Here is a 15,922-nt window from a genome sequence, read left to right on the forward strand (position 1 = left end):
GGCAAATGCCAGAAAGCTATCGTTTTTCTTGGTTCCTTTTCTGGAAAATATACAGTTCTCTTTCTGCATTCATCTCATCCTGCTCTCGCCTTCCCCACGTTCCTTTCCATTTTTCCTCTCTGCATTTTTTCTTTTTCCCCCAGACTCTGCGACCTGCTTCCCTCTCCATCTACACCTCCTTCCCCTTCAGCCTGTCCAACCGTCCTATCTCATCTTCTTTCCCCTGATTTCTTTCCTTGACTCTCTACTCTCGGGGCTCCCCAGATGCCGGGCTCCCCTCTTCCCCCCCCAAACCCCCATCTCCTGAGTCTTCCAGCACCGGGGACAGCTCCAGCCCCCGGAACAATGGACCCCATTTTAGGGTTCCTCTGTAAATTCTCCATCTTAGTGCTTTGCCCAACTACTGACTGGGGAGTAAGATGGGGGAAGGGTTATTATCAACAGGACCAGCTGCTCTTCTGGGGGCGGGAAAGGAGTCAGGGAGGATGGAGATAGAAAGAGGGCGTGGCTCTTGCTTGGATTGTGCGTCCCTCTCCAGGGTAGAGAATTTGTATTCGACCCCTGAGACTGACATCACTGATGTCAGGGGAAAGGAGGTGGGAGTGGGGAGGGGGGTGTGGAGGGGGGAGGTTTTTGTTGAGGAGAGCGCGGCCGGAGAGCAGAGCTCCGGGACCCAGGTGACCGGGAAAGCAGGCAGCCCCAGCGGCGGGAGCAGCCGGCAGCAGCCCAGGCCCGGGGACTGGGGTGGGGGTGGGAGGGGGGCTGAGGGGAGGACCTGAAGGGGGGCGGCAGGGCAAAAGGGACCCCTGAAGCCCTGCCGCCATCAGAGATCAAGCATCTGGCATCAGGGATCTTCGGACCCAGCAGAAGGATCCGTCACAGGGGAGGTGTCCTCCCAGGGAAGCCAACGAGACATTCACCTGCCCCACATCAGGAGTGGGCCCCCCTCACTGACGCTGCTGGCAACCATAGCAGGCCCCTTAACCCCTCAGTCTCCTCCCTATCACCCTCCTCAGGCCCTTTCCCCGCCTCCAGCTCTCATCTCAACTCCCAGTTCCCAGCCCTCTAAGCCCCAGCGCCCCAGCTACCACCTCTCCCTCCAGGTCTTGGCCACACTCACCCCCATCCTGGGACATTTGCCAGATCTCTGGGAGGGAGATCGTTTGTTTGGGCGATGCCCCCTGGTGGCATGACAGCGTCTGCCTAGACCCTGACCCCTAGCCCTCAACTCCCTGGGCCTCCTTTGTGTGAAGAGCCGCCCCTCTGCTCAGCAGCGTGGTTGGGGGCCAAAGGGAAAGCCAGCCCCGGCTGGGCCCCCGGGCCCCACCACTTATCTCCTTGCTGGGCAGCTCCCCTTGGCCTTTGGGTCTCTCCCTGCTCCCTCGGCCCTCCTCCTGGGCCGCCTCGATGAAGGAGCCGGATGCCATCAAGCTGTTTGTGGGGCAGATCCCGAGGCATCTGGAGGAGAAGGACCTGAAGCCCATCTTCGAACAGTTTGGTCGGATCTTCGAGCTGACTGTCATCAAGGACAAGTACACCGGGCTGCACAAGGGTGAGGGGTCGGGCAGGCTGAAGAGGCTTCGGGGTGGTCTGGGAGGCTGGGGGTAGTTAAGCCAGGCTGGAGGGGTGGAGCGGCTGGGAAGGGCTGATGTGGAAGGAGAGGAGTTCAGGGCTGGGGAAAGTGGATGGAGGAGCATAAAAAGAACTCAGCTAGTGATCAGGAAACCCAGGTGAAGGACTAAGGAGGGCCTCTTTTGGGCAAAGAGTTGTCAAGAGGGCGCAAAGATGTGGATCCCAGACATATGGGGGTGTTGATGTCACATGGGATGAACTCAAGAAAGAATGGAGGGACAAGAGAGCTGGTTTGGGAGATAAGCAGCTGGGTAGGGGTGTGTGTGTGTGTGTGTGTGTGTGTGTAGCAAGACTGAGAATCTGAGCAGCCTCAGATAATATTGGAATGGGGGTCAGGACACAGGGTCAGGTGCTTAATGTGGAAAGCGTGGAGCTGGACTGGGCAAGGCAGCTCCAGGACTAAAGAGAGGGACTAGGAAGCAGGGCATGAAGGCTGGAGATTGGTAAAGATCTGGAAAGTGTGGGAGGCTTAGAAAGTTAAGAGAGTGAGGGAGAAGGGAGGGTGCTCCTCAGGCCTATCCAAGGGCTGTGCGGCTAGGCAGGGCGGTCGGGGTCAGCACTTGGAGAGCTCCACGCACTGGAGATCCCAGGGGCCACACTAGCTCCCCCTCCACCTGGCACAGGGAAGAGGCACTTCCGGCTAACTGCTCTTCCCTTCCCTTCTCTATTTCACTCTCCACCCTCCACCTGCCTGTGGTGGAGTTGGGGAGAGATGAGGAAATAGGGAAAATGGGAGAAGAGAGGGATGATGGTGACCAAGATGGAGGGAGGTAGAGGTGAGGGAGAGGGGAAAGGAGAACAGCTCAGCAGGAGAGAAAGCCACACTGCTCCAACTTGTCTGGCAGTCACATGGTCCTTCTCCTCTCCTTACACAAAGCCCATCTCCTGACAGCCCAAGTGTCCTCCCTCTTCCATCACCACCAGTATTTAGGCCTCCAGGTGTCTGCCCCACTTCTGGGGCAGAGTGTCTACCCCTTGGAGACACCTCCCCACCCCAGCAGGCAGAAGATGACAAGAAGGGAAAGCTTCTCAGTCGTCAGTCTTTGGAAGGGAGCCTTTCAGAGAGGGGAGATGGAGGACTCACCGCCCCCTGCCGTGTTTCTCTGCCCCTGCCCCTCCTCAGGATGTGCCTTCCTGACATACTGTGCCCGGGATTCAGCCCTGAAGGCCCAGAGCGCCCTACACGAACAGAAGACACTTCCAGGGGTGAGTCCTGCCCTTTGCAGGGCCAGGGGGCTGAGAAGGGCCATAGAAATGGCAGGAGGCTCACCACCCTCCTGACACTGAGCATATTTTCCACCTGCTGTCATCACCAGGAAGTCCCTCTCTCTCTCTCTAGCATCCATCTTTCTTGCTACAGATGCGTGCATTTCTTGTTACCCAGAGAGAAGGAAAGCAGCGATTAGTGGAGTAAACATGACTTTTACCAGGAGCAGATGCAGCCCCTTCCCCACTTCCCAAGCTGCCCATGGGGCAACACTAGAGGGAGGACCCGCTGGTTGGAAGGTGTGGGGAAAAGTCTCTGGACACCAAGTGTGGATCAGGGTGAGCAGGAGGCACCCAGGCACGCTTTTGTCACTCTGGAAGGGCAGACTGGCTGGCTGTGAGATGAGGGAGGAGTGCCTGTGACCTGAGAACAGGCAGCTGGTGCCGGCTGGATTGGCATCTCGGTGCTGGTTCTTGAGCTCCCTTCTCCTTTCTGTCTACCAGGAAGAGTCCCAGGAACAAAGCCACAGAGCATTAGGGTAAAGCAGGGCCTGGGCAGGCCCAGGCAGGTCTGGGCTGGAGGTAGGCCTGAGAGTAGCAGGCAAGGGCAGGGACAGACATTGTAGATGATCAGGCCTGATGCTACCAAGTATGCCCAGGGAGGCAGGGGTGGCCACGGAGGTGGCCCCTCTCCTGCAAGGTCCTATCTCTTTGTGTCTTCTTCTTCCCAGCCAGCCTTGCTTATTGTTCCAAGCCTGGGCTGGCAACTGAGGGCAGAAAGAAAGAACCTTGGACTGTCCCCCTTCCCCGGTCATGGAAGCTGGGGGGAAAGGATGCCCCCACTCCCTTTGCTATCTGTCTGCTCTGCCTTCTTCCAGACTGTGAATCCCAGCAAGTGCCTTCCTGAGACCTAACTCCATCCCCACCTTCAGCAAACATTTGCTCAGCAGGGTCTGGGTGCCAGAGACACATCTGTCCTGGCCTCTACTGCTTCTCCAGCATGGGAAGTGGAGACTGCTGCTGCTCACCCATCTCTTCCTAAGAGGGAAATAGAAAAAACAGATGGGGAAAGGGCAGGTGGAGACCTGGGAAAATTAGAACTGCTGCAACCACCCCCAACTTCAAACCTTGCAGAGGTCCATGACCCAGCCCTTCCGTGGCCTCAACCTTTGAGCACTGCTAGGAAAGCAAAGCCAACTTCGGCAAATCCACCAAAAACCCCACCCCCACCAACGATCTCATCCCAGTTGGTGGCAAGAATAGCCATTGCCCGTCGCAGCCGGAGTTAAGGGTCATGCACGTGTGTGAGCTACAGGACCCAAGGCGAGTGTGTGTTTGTGCATACAGGCATGTGAGCTCCTGACAGGCCAGATGTGCGGGGTTTGGGCACACGTATCCCTGGCAAATCTGGTCCCCATCCAGTCCCAACTTGCCTTCCCCGTTTTTCTCTGTGGAGGCCCCTCACAAATCAACAGTTTTCATCTCCATCACCATTTGTCTTTTTCTGTTGTCTCCCTATCTCGGAGCCCCTGCAGAAATGAGAGGGGGTCAGAGCAAAAGGTAGATAAAGAGGATTGGAGTGAAAACATGGATGAGAGACAGCCTGGGGATGGGCATGAGCCCCAAGGGTGATGTGTACCAGTTGTGGGTGTCTACCCTGGGTCTGTGCCCCTCCAGCTGCCTGGCAGCTCAGGCAGAGCTCCATCCTGGGTGTGGAGAGGCGCCACCTGCCCTTCTTGAGGAAGTCCAGGCCCGGATGGGGGTGAGGAAGAAGGGCGCCTGGTTAATGATTGTCTAGCCCTGCTCCAGAGCTCCCAGGTTGAATTCTCCACCTTAGTCCTTGCCCCAGGGGACAGAATCCAGAGGGATCTGACAGAGCTTCCAGTAGGAAATGAGGGTTCCATCCTCCAAGGCAGACCCTCATCCAAAGGGTGTGAAGGAGCAGATCCAGGGCAGCTGTGGGGAGCAGACGTCTGTGACCCTTTGTCTTCCTCAAGTCTTCTCCTTTCACCTGCATTCTCCCCTCAGTGTGTGTTTGCACGTGTGTATGCATGCACACGCGTGTGTGTGCATTGTGTCAGCTCCTGCATAACTGTGTTCTTCCTACTGTTTAATCTCCATGCCTTCCTACTGCAGGTTTTTTTTTTTAATGGGAGACATTTAGCCCCCTCTCCTTGCTCCCCATCTCTGTCACCCCCAAAATCTAGAAGGTGCTACCATACTAGGGTGATATTTTGGGCTGCAGAGAGAAAGAGAAAGAATGGGGGCTGGGCCTATAGCTACTGAGCCCCATTTCCTCTTCTCTGCCCTAAGAGTTCCCAGGAGTGGCTCTGCCACAGGTCCCTGCATTTGTCCTGTGAGCAGGGTGTGGCCTCCTGGAGGCGGTAGAGTGGGGGTTGCCCTCTGTCCAGCTCTTCCCCCTTCACCCTGAACCAAAATCCCACTTGGGGAACACAGGCCTTCCCTGTCGGCCTGCAGTCAGGAAGGTGGATTCTGGCCCCACAGAGAGAACCCGTGAGTGGTCTGGGACTCCGGGAACAAGTGTGGAGCCAGGAGTGGCAGGACCCCAGGCTGTACCCTCAAAAGAATTAGATTTTGTGAGAACTGTGAGGTCTTCTTGAAAGTGGAATTTTTGCTATTGGCGAGGATGAGGGCCTTAAAAGTGACCGTGGTGGAGGGGCTCCACGATACTGGGTTGGGGTATAAATAGCCCCTTCTTCTTTGGGAGGCCCGAGGGAGGGCCTGTCACCTGGTGGGTAGTAACTAGGGAGGAGAGGCACCGTGCCTGGTTGCCAGGTAAACAGGGCACAGCTGGACTCAGGGGAGGGGGCAGGTGTGCCCAAGCTGAGCTAACAAAGCCTGAGCTCCCCACAGGAAGTGCCAGGCCACGAAGAAGGAGGCTGGGAAGGGGACACTGGGGCGCCAAGGGCCCTGTCTGTGACCGTGTAGGGGGAGCCTACCGTAAGCACGGTCCTTGCTGTGGTTTGTACACTTGTGTGTCTCTTTGTGCGAATCCACATCAGCCATGGGTATTTCTCGAGATGCTATTTTTGTGCCTGGGAGCCTATGCCAGAAGGGAACTGCATCCTTTCTCTCTGGGTCCCAGGTTCCCGTCTCCATCTAGAACAGCAAATCCCCAGGCGTGCTGGGAAGGGGCTAGTGCCAAGCGTAAGAATCCCCCAACCCTGGTTCTGATTCTACTTCTTGTGAGGTGGGCATAGGGGTGGGTGCCTGGCTGCAGAGGTGCCTGTGAGGGAATTTCCTGAGTGCTTTGGCTAGAGCACAGGAGAGAAGGAGGTGAAAGCCCGTGCACCCCGAGCATCTGACCCACTGTGCTTTGCCTGCACATGCGCACTCGCGCGCACACACACGCCTAAGGAGATTGAGCTTCGGATGGGATAATCCCAGATTGGCGGGCGATAAAGCTGGGGGCAGATTGGCTGGAGGATTTGTGTGACTGTTACCCTCCCTCCCCACCAGCTGCTCTCAGATCCAGAGATTTGGGGGGTGGGCATGGGGCTCTGGGATAGGAGTATCAGTTGAAGTGGGGCTTACATTTGGTCCGAGGCCGGGAATACCTAACTGGTGGAGTCGGCCAGACTGACTGGCATGATGGACACCTGGGTGAGGATCCAGGGTGAGAAGGGGCAGGGGCAACTGTGACTTCTGTACTTCTTGGCGCTAAGTGATGCCACATACATGATCTCCACATGCTGGAGCCCTGGAGCTGACTGGAACCTGACTAGACATCGCCTGGCCCACTCCCTTGTTTTACAGATAAGGAAGTTGAGGCCCAGAGGGGACAAGTGGCTTGTCCAAGGCCGCCCAGCTAGTAAGTGGCAGGGCAGGGCTAGTCCTTAAATCCAGGTCTCCTGACTCCCAGTCCAGTGCCTTTCCTGAGGGTACCTCTAGCCTCACCCTCAGAATGTAAATGGATGGTTTAATCTTTTTGGTCACTGGAACTACTGCCCCACCATCAGATGAGTGGGGCAACCAGGTGTGGTTCCAGCTGTCAGAGTCCTCAAGAGCAAAATATTTTCAGACACGAAATACTAAGTCCTTCTCCTCTTTCTCCAGTTCCTATAATACTCCCCACCCTGGTTAAGAAAATCAACCTGCAGGAGTAATTTCCAAGTCCTCTCACCAGACAAGAACATGGAGAGTGGAACTAGGAATTTCTCCATTTCCACTGAAGACTGAACAAAGGGAGATACTGCAGGGGTCTGGGAGAGGTTAGAGCTCTGGAGGACTTCCGTGCACAGGGTAAATTGCGAAGGAGCACGGGACAGCAACTCCTCCTTTAGAGCCCTCCAGGCACCAAGGATTTGCTCTGGAGGAGGGAGGCAGGAGAAGGGATGGGATGGCCCCTGCAGGGCCTGCTCTGCAAGCCTCCCTCCAGAATCAGGAAGGTTTTCTGGGCCCCTCCCCCACCTCCCAGCCCCCACCAAATCCTCCACCCCCAGCATACCCTGTTACCACCCCCCACCCCACTCCTTCTCTGGGTGTGTGGAGCAGCAGAAGTGATGACGTCACCACGGTCGCCAGGGCGACGGGGACGGATAAATCAGGCTGAGTGGGCGGTTGCCATGGTGCGCATTCTCCCGTTGCCACGGAGACTGGGCATCTGCTCCCTTTGTGCTGCCCAAGTGCCTTCCCCCTGGGGTCAAGGGGTATAGGGGGGCAGAAAGAGAGGCAGACACAACTCTAGAGGTCAGAAGGAAGTCTGGGCCTCTGAGGTCTCCCTCGGTCTAGAGTCCTCCTTGGGGCTTCTTCACAGAGTGGCCTCTGTTGCGCCCACTTTGTAGAATTGAGGCAATTCTTATTAAATAACCCCTTGGTTGGGCTCTCTCTCAGTCCCCGGGTCCTATGCGCAGGCCCCCTTCTCCCACTCAGGACAGCAGCACCCATCCCTGGCCAAGTCATTGGGAGCCCAACCTGAGCCTGGAGCTGTGCCCATGAGCATCTCCCTCTACATCCTCTCTCTCCGTGCCTCTGATCCCCTCAGGCCTTCATCCTGAACAATATTAGGCCCTGTCCCTTCCTTCCTATCAGAAACTTAGAGGGCCTGGGGCTTGCCCCTCTAGTCTCTCTGCAGGGCCCGGCCTGGGAGGGCTCTTGGGTGTTCAGAGGAGGTCCCCAGCAGCTGCCTTCTCTTCTCTCCTTCAGATGAACAGGCCGATCCAGGTCAAGCCAGCCGACAGCGAGAGCCGAGGAGGTAGGTTCTGTGCCTTTGGACTCTGTCCCTCTCCTCCCACCCTCAGGCCCAGGGCCTGGAGTTGTCGAGGGGTAGCCTTTCTTGAGGGAGAAAGCCCGACGATTCTGAAGAGTTCCCAGCTGTGGTGAGACCGGAGTCAGTGTGGCCAGAGGGGGCGAGATCTGGGGGGGTACAGATGGCAAAACCGAGGCCCAGGGCGGAGTGCGAGTCCCTCAGAGCTGGGATGAGCAACCTCTGCAATGTACCCCATTCCCTAACCATCAGCCCCCACAGCCACTGGCCCCTAGGGTAGCGGAAGTAGTGTTAGGAGCTCTAGGGAAGGGTGGAAGGAGAAGGGCTGGGAAGGCAGCAAGGAGGCCCTGAACATGCCCTCCTCCTGTGCCCTATCACCCAGAAGACCGGAAGCTGTTTGTGGGGATGCTAGGGAAGCAGCAGACAGATGAGGATGTCCGGAAGATGTTTGAGCCCTTCGGCACCATCGACGAGTGCACTGTGCTCCGGGGGCCAGATGGCACTAGCAAAGGTAGCCCACCCACTGCCCCTTCCCCACCAGGCCCTTCCCCTTCCCGTTCCACCCCCATGGCTCCCTAGGCATCGGGTTCCACTGCGGAGTCCCATGGGGATGGGTGCTCACCCCTCTCCTCTTCCATCTCAACCTCTCCAGGTTGCGCCTTCGTGAAGTTCCAGACCCATGCCGAGGCCCAGGCAGCCATCAACACCCTTCACAGCAGCCGGACCCTGCCAGTGAGCCCCACTCCCCTGCCCCTGGGCCTCTCCTTCCCACCCTGCCCACCCGCCAGGCCCTGGCCCAGATAAGCAGTCCACTCAGGATGGGCTATTTGAATTTATTGGAAAAGAATGTTCTGGCAGAAGAACCAAACAGCTTAGGGACACCCTCACATTTCAAATGGCATTTCCCCACCTCCCCACTCCTCCCCTACTCCCCATCCATCTTCAGCCAAATTTCCCTCATGTCCCTCTCCTTCCCCCTCCATTCCCCAGCCCTCCCTTCACCCCCATCTCTTCTCCAGCCTTCCCATATCCCCCTACCCTCATTTGCTGGGGCACCAGGACACTTTCTTAGAGGCCCCACGTACACCCCCTTTCCCTGCCCCTGCACAGCAGCGTTAGGTCAGTGACCACCCTAGAACCCACCTCTAAACTGGAACTGGCTGACTCAGAAGGCTGTGCACTTCCCATAACTCACAGCTCTCCAGCATAACTCACGGGGACTTGGCGGAGGGGACACAGCATTGGGTAGAGAACTGTGTCCAATGACCCTATGCCCCTTCCAGCTTTGAGATTCTAGGATTCTACCATCGTCCTTGCAGATGCTCTAATTTGGCTTTTATTCAGCTCAGACTAGTATTAAGATTTGAGGCACACCATGAGGACTGGGGTGTGGGGGCAGAAGTCGTGGTAAGGCACGCAGGGCAGCTACAAGGGAAGACTAGCCTGAGATTAAACATCTGCTGTGGCGACCCGGGGTGGGGATGATTTCCAGTTCAGAGTCCTCACAGAGAAGCCAATGATGCCCTCTCCATTCTAGTAGGTCTTTCACTTTCCAAGCACATGCCTTCACATTCCTCAATTTTTCTTCTAGCTTCTAGCACATCCTAGCACAGGGAGAGGGTGGGATTAAAATCTCCCCATCTGTCATATGCAAAATGGTGGCCGCCCTCTCAGAGAGGCCAGGCCATGCCATGGGGGTGGAATGGAGACCAGGTCCTGAGGGCTCTGGGGAGGAGAGACCCTGACCCTGCACCTCTGACCTGTGTGCGGGCCCGTGCCCAGGGTGCCTCGTCCAGCCTGGTGGTGAAGTTTGCTGACACTGAGAAGGAGCGGGGTCTCCGCCGCATGCAGCAGGTGGCCACCCAGCTGGGCATGTTCAGCCCCATCGCCCTCCAGTTCGGAGCCTACAGCGCCTACACCCAGGCCGTGAGCACTGCCCCCAATGCCGGGCCAGCCCTCCTGACCCCCAGTATCTTGCCCCCACCCTTCTGATGCCAAGACCCAGGGCTGGGAGGGAGCCAGGCTGGGGCACAGGAGGCCTGCCCCACTCTCCTCTCCCCTCCCCCCAGCTGATGCAGCAGCAGGCGGCCCTGGTAGCGGCTCACAGTGCCTACCTCAGCCCCATGGCCACCATGGCTGCTGTGCAGATGCAGCACATGGCTGCCATCAATGCCAATGGCCTCATCGCCACCCCCATCACCCCATCCTCAGGTATGGCCTGGGCAAGGCTGGGCAAGGGAGCTAAGCGTGGTAGGGGTAGGGAGAGGCACAGGGCATTGCTCAGGGAAGCCTCGGGGTCTAGGAGGGACTCAGGGGTCAGAGTGGCCTACTTCCTCCCCTCCGCCCGCAGACTTCCTGACTGGTTCTCTGCATATGTGTGTGTGTGTGTGTGTGTGTGTGTGTGTGTCTGCTCCTCTGCTCTGTCCCTGTCGCTTTCTCCTCCCCAGGAACCAGCACCCCTCCTGCCATCGCTGCCACGCCTGTCTCTGCCATTCCGGCTGCCCTGGGCGTCAACGGCTACAGCCCAGTGCCCACTCAGCCCACTGGGCAGCCTGCCCCTGATGCTCTGTATCCCAACGGGGTTCACCCCTACCCAGGTGGGACTCTCTGCCTGCCCACCCCATCCCAGCAACCATCTAAGCCACCACTCCCATTAGGGAGGCAGGACACACCTTCCCTTCCAGCTTTGGGGGTTACAGGTGCTTCCTCCTGCCCTGCCATCCTGGGCGGGGATGATCCTTCCTGTTGGGCTCGGCCAAGAAGCTGAGGTGTAGAGCAGTGAAGCGACCTGTCCAGGGTTGCAAGACAGTCAGACCCAAGTCTTCCTAATGCTGGGCTCTTTCCCCTCTTCCCACTGCTTTGTGCATTTCCATCTTCTCACTTCACACCCCATGCCCAGAGAAGCTCTGCTCCCCACCTGCCTGGCCTCGGCCCAGAGGCCCAGAGAGGCACTGGGGGCTCCCACTGCATGCCACGTCCACGCTCATGGTCTGTGCTGCTCTCCCCAGCCCAGAGCCCCGCAGCTCCCGTGGACCCCCTGCAGCAGGCCTACGCGGGGATGCAGCACTACACAGGTGAGGCGCCCTAGCCCGGGCCCCTGCTCAGGTGGGAGGGGCAGCAGGAGGAAAAGAGGCCCAGTAACTGGGTCTGGGCTTCTTGGCTCCCTGCCAATCACCCTCTTCAGGCTTTACTGACAAGCCCAACTGTGGGGAGGGGTCTTTAAGGGCAGCACACCCAGGGGTCTGAGGCAGCTCCTTCCCTGACAACCTCTCAGCCCTGCAGCTGCCACTGGCCTGGGCTAGGGGGAGACAGGGTTGGCTGGGAGGGCTTAAGAAGCCAGGGAAGCCCCATCAGCCTCTCTGTCCTCCCCACCCCAGCAGCCTACCCAGCAGCCTACAGCCTGGTGGCGCCTGCATTCCCGCAGCCTCCAGCCCTGGTCGCCCAGCAGCCCCCACCACCCCCTCAACAGCAGCAGCAGCAGCAGCAGCAGCAGCAGCAGCAGCAGCAGCAGCAACAGCAGCAAAGAGAAGGTACTGCCTGGGGCCTTGGGAGATTGGAATGCCCTCGTTATGGGCTTGGGGACTCCCTATTGCCCTGTGCTGAGCCCAGCTCTTGCCCATGTGTCATGATGAAAGCAAGTGGGGAGGGGGTGGCTTGGCCCACACTGTCGAGGACTGGGACTGGAGGGCCCTCCCAGGATCTGCTTTCCCTGGGACCTTTGCTCCTGGAGCGTGCGCCTCCCAGTCACTGAGCTCTTTCTTCTGTCTCTGCCGCCACCCAGGCCCTGATGGCTGCAATATCTTCATCTACCACCTGCCCCAGGAGTTCACTGACTCAGAGATCCTCCAGATGTTTGTCCCCTTTGGCCATGTCATCTCAGCCAAAGTCTTTGTTGACCGGGCCACCAATCAGAGCAAATGTTTTGGTAAGAATATGATATGGCACATTTTTTGCCATATTCCAAATCAGGACAAGGTCTAATATATTTGAAGGCATTTATGGTCACAGTGGACCCAGTATTTGAAATGCTGATTATCCAAGAGTACAAAAGAACCATTTTGACACACCCAACATGCCACACCCAGCTGCTGCCCAGGCCCATCTCTTCTTCCTTCAGCTTTTCTCTTAAAAACTGGCCAAATTCATGCCTCATGAGGTCTGAAATAGGCTCATGGTCTGGGGATGTTTGGTTTGCAAAAGGCAGGCTTAGGGAGTCGGTTTTAGCTGCCTTCACATCTTTGAAAGGCTGCCTCAGGGGAAAAAGGGAATGTTCTTCTCTGCTTCAGAAGCCATTTAGGGCCTGGAAGTGGCCATTTTCAAAGGGCAGGCTCAGAGTTATCCAGGCAGAGGAAGGGGTCCCTGCACAGAATGCTGGGAAGAACGTGGTAATTTTAGTGGCTGGACTGGATTCCTCCATTCAACCCATCAACAAATTCCTACGGAACGCTGCTAGGTGTCAGGCAGCTTTCTAGGCATTTCGGACACTTGGGAGACACAGGGTAGTGCTGGAGGTCTCCTAAGCTCAGGAGAGCAAGGTGGGGCTGTGCCGGGCCTTATGCCCCTCTCACCCCAGGCTTTGTGAGTTTCGACAATCCGGCCAGTGCCCAGGCTGCCATCCAGGCCATGAATGGCTTCCAGATCGGCATGAAGCGCCTCAAAGTCCAGCTAAAGCGGCCTAAGGATGCCAACCGGCCCTACTGAGGGCCCCCAGGTGGGTCCCGCTCCTGTGTTGTGGCCTCCCTCCCCAGCTCTACACACTGCAGCCAGGGCCCTCGATTGGACTGCCCCCCACCCCTGTCCTCCACCACCCTCAGGGATGCCCACCCCACCCTTGATCCTGAGCACTTGAAGCAGGGGACTGGGGCAGCTCCCTCAGCTGTTTTTCAATAATCTGAGTCACTCTCTCTCTCTCTCTCTCACACACACACACTCTGTGACCCAGAAAGAGCCAAGTCTTTGTATATATCTGTGTCCACTCCCTGGACCTTCCGCAATATCCGGTCTCGTTTGTCTGGTCAGTGTCCATGTCTGTGTGTGTCTCTTTCTGGTTTTCCTTCGGGTTGGAGTGGAATTAGGGGAATAGGACTGGAGGATTAAGGGGTTGGCTGAGGGTGCCAGAGGGCCCTAGAATCCTTGGCTCCTAGAATCTCTGTTGTCCTGAGAAGTGAGGACATCAGCCCTGGTTGCCCTGGACTTCAGGTGATTTTTCCCACGTAGCAGCAGCCCCATGGGGCAGCAGAGTGCACAGGACAGACTGGGGGAGCCCATTTCCTGGCCTCTTGGGAGTTGCTCTGGTTTAGGTGGAAGAGGTTGAAATGCGCTGCCTGTGAAGTTTACTTATCAGGTCCCCTCCACCCCCATTGCTGGCCACCACCTCAACCTCATGGCCACAGAGCTGTAAGCGTTGGTTACTTTCACATTGTTTAATCTCCTTTGGACCAAACCCTTGAGAAAACACAACCCAAGAAAAATACCCACATTTTCTGTTTCTCCCCTTTCCCCCCAATCCTGGCTGCTTAACTCCCCCTACCCTGGGGGCCCCCCCAGCCCAGGGCCCGTGTCCATTGTCGGCCGAAGCCCCCATCCCCGGACCCCTGCTCCGGGCCCCTGTAAGTTGCATGGAACGAGCGTGTTGTCTTTGGAGCCGATTGTTTGTTATTTGGGGAGGGGCCGCGGAGGGAAGCACCCCCAAGCCCAAGGTCAGGGCCGGGGGCAGCTCGCGGGACGTGCTTGGTCTACAGTGGTTGGTGACTGTGGTCTGTGTTTGTGCATTTCTCTCTTGCTTTCTGTGTTCCTTTCCAAAAAGGAATGAGAGCACTACCCGGGGGCCGGGGGTGGTCTCACCCCATGAGACTCCATCCCTGAGCTGTGACCTGGGCTCTGCCCTGGCCTTCTCTGTGGATGTTCCCTTTCTTTTTCCCAGGTGTCTGTCTCTTACATGCACTCCCTTCTCTGTCTCTCTCTCCATTTCTCTGCCTGCCTGTCTGTTGTCATCTCTTTGCCTCTCTCCCCCTCCAGTCTTTATTTTTCTCATGGGCTGTTTGACTATTTCCTTCCTAATATCCTCTGGTTTCCTGTATGGTTCGCCCCCTCCCTCCTGTCTCCTCTATCCCTGCTCTCATGGCTGGCGGGTGGGGGCAGATGGGTCCGTTTGGACTGAGGCCTGATGATCTGCTTTCCTCAGGCAGCCCCATCCTAGATGCTGTCACTCACCCCAGCCCCCTCCCCTCCCCCAGAGCCCATGACCCGCATCATGGGCTCTTCCCCATGCTTCACCCATGTTTCTTCCTTCACAGGTCTGGAGATACCAGAGGAAGGGGCGCCTCACACCCTCCTCCCACGACTGGCCCCGGCCCTCTCCGCACACCTGCCCTGGGCCTTGACTGGGTTCTGGGGCAAACGCTGCTTCGTGGCCCCTGGGGGGCACAAGACACCGGCCCCTCCCACCCCCTGCCTCTCTGAAGGGCCGTGCTATGCTTCCCTGCCTCCAAGGGCCAATTTCCTCCTAGATGCCCTTTTGGCCTTTGTGAGGGAGCGAGGAACAGGCTCGAAGGTTCCGGGGTATCTGCCTTCTGCTGGGCTCCTGTGACGGGCCTTCTGTGCCCAGCGTTTGTACTTGCCTCCCCCACCAGTGGGCCTGTTGTACCTGTGCAGGCCCCAGGAGAGCTGCAGGGGCCTGCCATACACTCCCAGCCCACCCTCACCCCAGCCTCTTCCCCACATTAGGGGTTTCTTGGAAGCTGGCTCTCACTCCCCTCCACCCTCTAGCTAGAGGTAGGATATCCCTGACTCTTGGGCTCCCAGCCCTAAAACTCACTGCCTCCCCCAAGGGCCCCCTCTAAGGAGAGTGTGGGGGAGCCCTGAGGGCTGCCTCTCTGCCAGTCAGCCACAGAGACCCTCCTCCTTTCACGAGGAAAAGACCTTCCCCTGAATCCCTAAAAATGTTTACAGTCTCTGCTGGTTCCCTCCGTGTAAATACCACTACCACCCGTGCGTTATCCAGCCCGCCCGGCCTGGCCCGGACGCTGCCATCTCTCTTTCTGGGAGTTTAGACAATGTTGCCCTTGGATTTTTTTCTCTCTCTTAATTTCTCCCTTTGCTTTGGGGGGTAATTGGATATTGGGAGGAGGGGTGTGGGGAGGGGTAAAGGGGTTTATTACCTGATCATTTTCTTTAGGAAGGTTTTAGGGAAAAGAAAATGGGGTGGGGGTGGGAGTGGTAAGGGGAGACCGGGGAGTCAGTTTCAGACAGTTCTCTATGCTTAACTTATTTATTTATTGCATTTTACTTTTAAAGAGTTGGTCTTTTCTGTCTAAATAAAGAAAAAAGTTTAAAAGCATCAAATAAGAGTCTTGGAAGGTTGAGGGTAGGGGATTGTTCCCTGCCCACACTGGGAAGGGGGAGGGAGGTAGAGAATGAGGTTTGAGAGAGAAAATCCCATCAGGGAAGGCCAGGCCCTTGCTTCGGAGCAGCATCCAGGCCTTGTTCATGGCTTCATGATCCTATCCCTTAGCCCTTCTTTGGGGCTTAATTCTGGAATGTCCTGCAGAGTTGGGCACAAGGAGATCTCCCCTGTCCGGGGCTCTCCTCTGTATCCAGCCCTGTCCCTCTGAAGGCTGAGGACTTGCAGTCTCACATCTGGACCTCCATTTCTGCACAGAGGCCAGTGTGGATACTAGGAGCCAGTTGTGACACCACCATTTACTAACCACTGCTCCGTATGTCATTCTGTTCCTAGCCCTTATTGTGCATTTCCTCATTTTATCTCCTAACAACCTTGTGAGGCAGGATATAGTTTATTTATTTTACTTATTTATTTTGCGACAGGGTCTTGCTCTGTCACTCAGGCTGGAGTGT

General features: G+C 57.1%; 1 protein-coding gene across 18 annotated transcripts; it reads left to right on the forward strand.

The window, feature by feature from the left end:
• Positions 1 to 629: 629 nt before the first annotated feature.
• Positions 630 to 15,409, forward strand: CELF3 (CUGBP Elav-like family member 3). 18 transcript variants are annotated; one of them, XR_013398186.1, is made up of 15 exons: positions 630 to 677; positions 1,350 to 1,552; positions 2,756 to 2,838; positions 8,005 to 8,053; positions 8,448 to 8,576; positions 8,718 to 8,797; positions 9,848 to 9,991; positions 10,135 to 10,276; positions 10,513 to 10,662; positions 11,074 to 11,139; positions 11,443 to 11,595; positions 11,847 to 11,990; positions 12,639 to 12,776; positions 13,613 to 13,674; positions 14,362 to 15,409. XR_013398186.1 is itself a non-coding variant. In XM_077946905.1 (15 exons), exons 5-14 carry the CDS (start codon positions 8,005 to 8,007, stop codon positions 12,764 to 12,766), a joined length of 1,185 nt encoding a protein of 394 aa, XP_077803031.1. In that variant the 5' UTR covers positions 630 to 677; positions 1,350 to 1,552; positions 2,756 to 2,838; positions 6,916 to 7,101; the 3' UTR covers positions 12,767 to 12,776; positions 14,362 to 15,409. The 18 variants fall into 18 exon arrangements, 17 of the variants coding, with proteins under 17 accessions (XP_077803031.1, XP_015007691.1, XP_077803065.1 ...); XM_077946905.1 differs by lacking the exon at positions 13,613 to 13,674 and adding an exon at positions 6,916 to 7,101; XM_015152205.3 differs by lacking the exon at positions 13,613 to 13,674 and adding an exon at positions 6,916 to 7,101 and having other exon boundaries at positions 1,447 to 1,552.
• The last annotated feature ends 513 nt before the right edge of the window (positions 15,410 to 15,922 follow it).

The sequence above is a fragment of the Macaca mulatta genome, chromosome 1, assembly GCF_049350105.2.
Source record: "Macaca mulatta isolate MMU2019108-1 chromosome 1, T2T-MMU8v2.0, whole genome shotgun sequence".
Lineage (NCBI taxonomy): Eukaryota > Metazoa > Chordata > Mammalia > Primates > Cercopithecidae > Macaca > Macaca mulatta.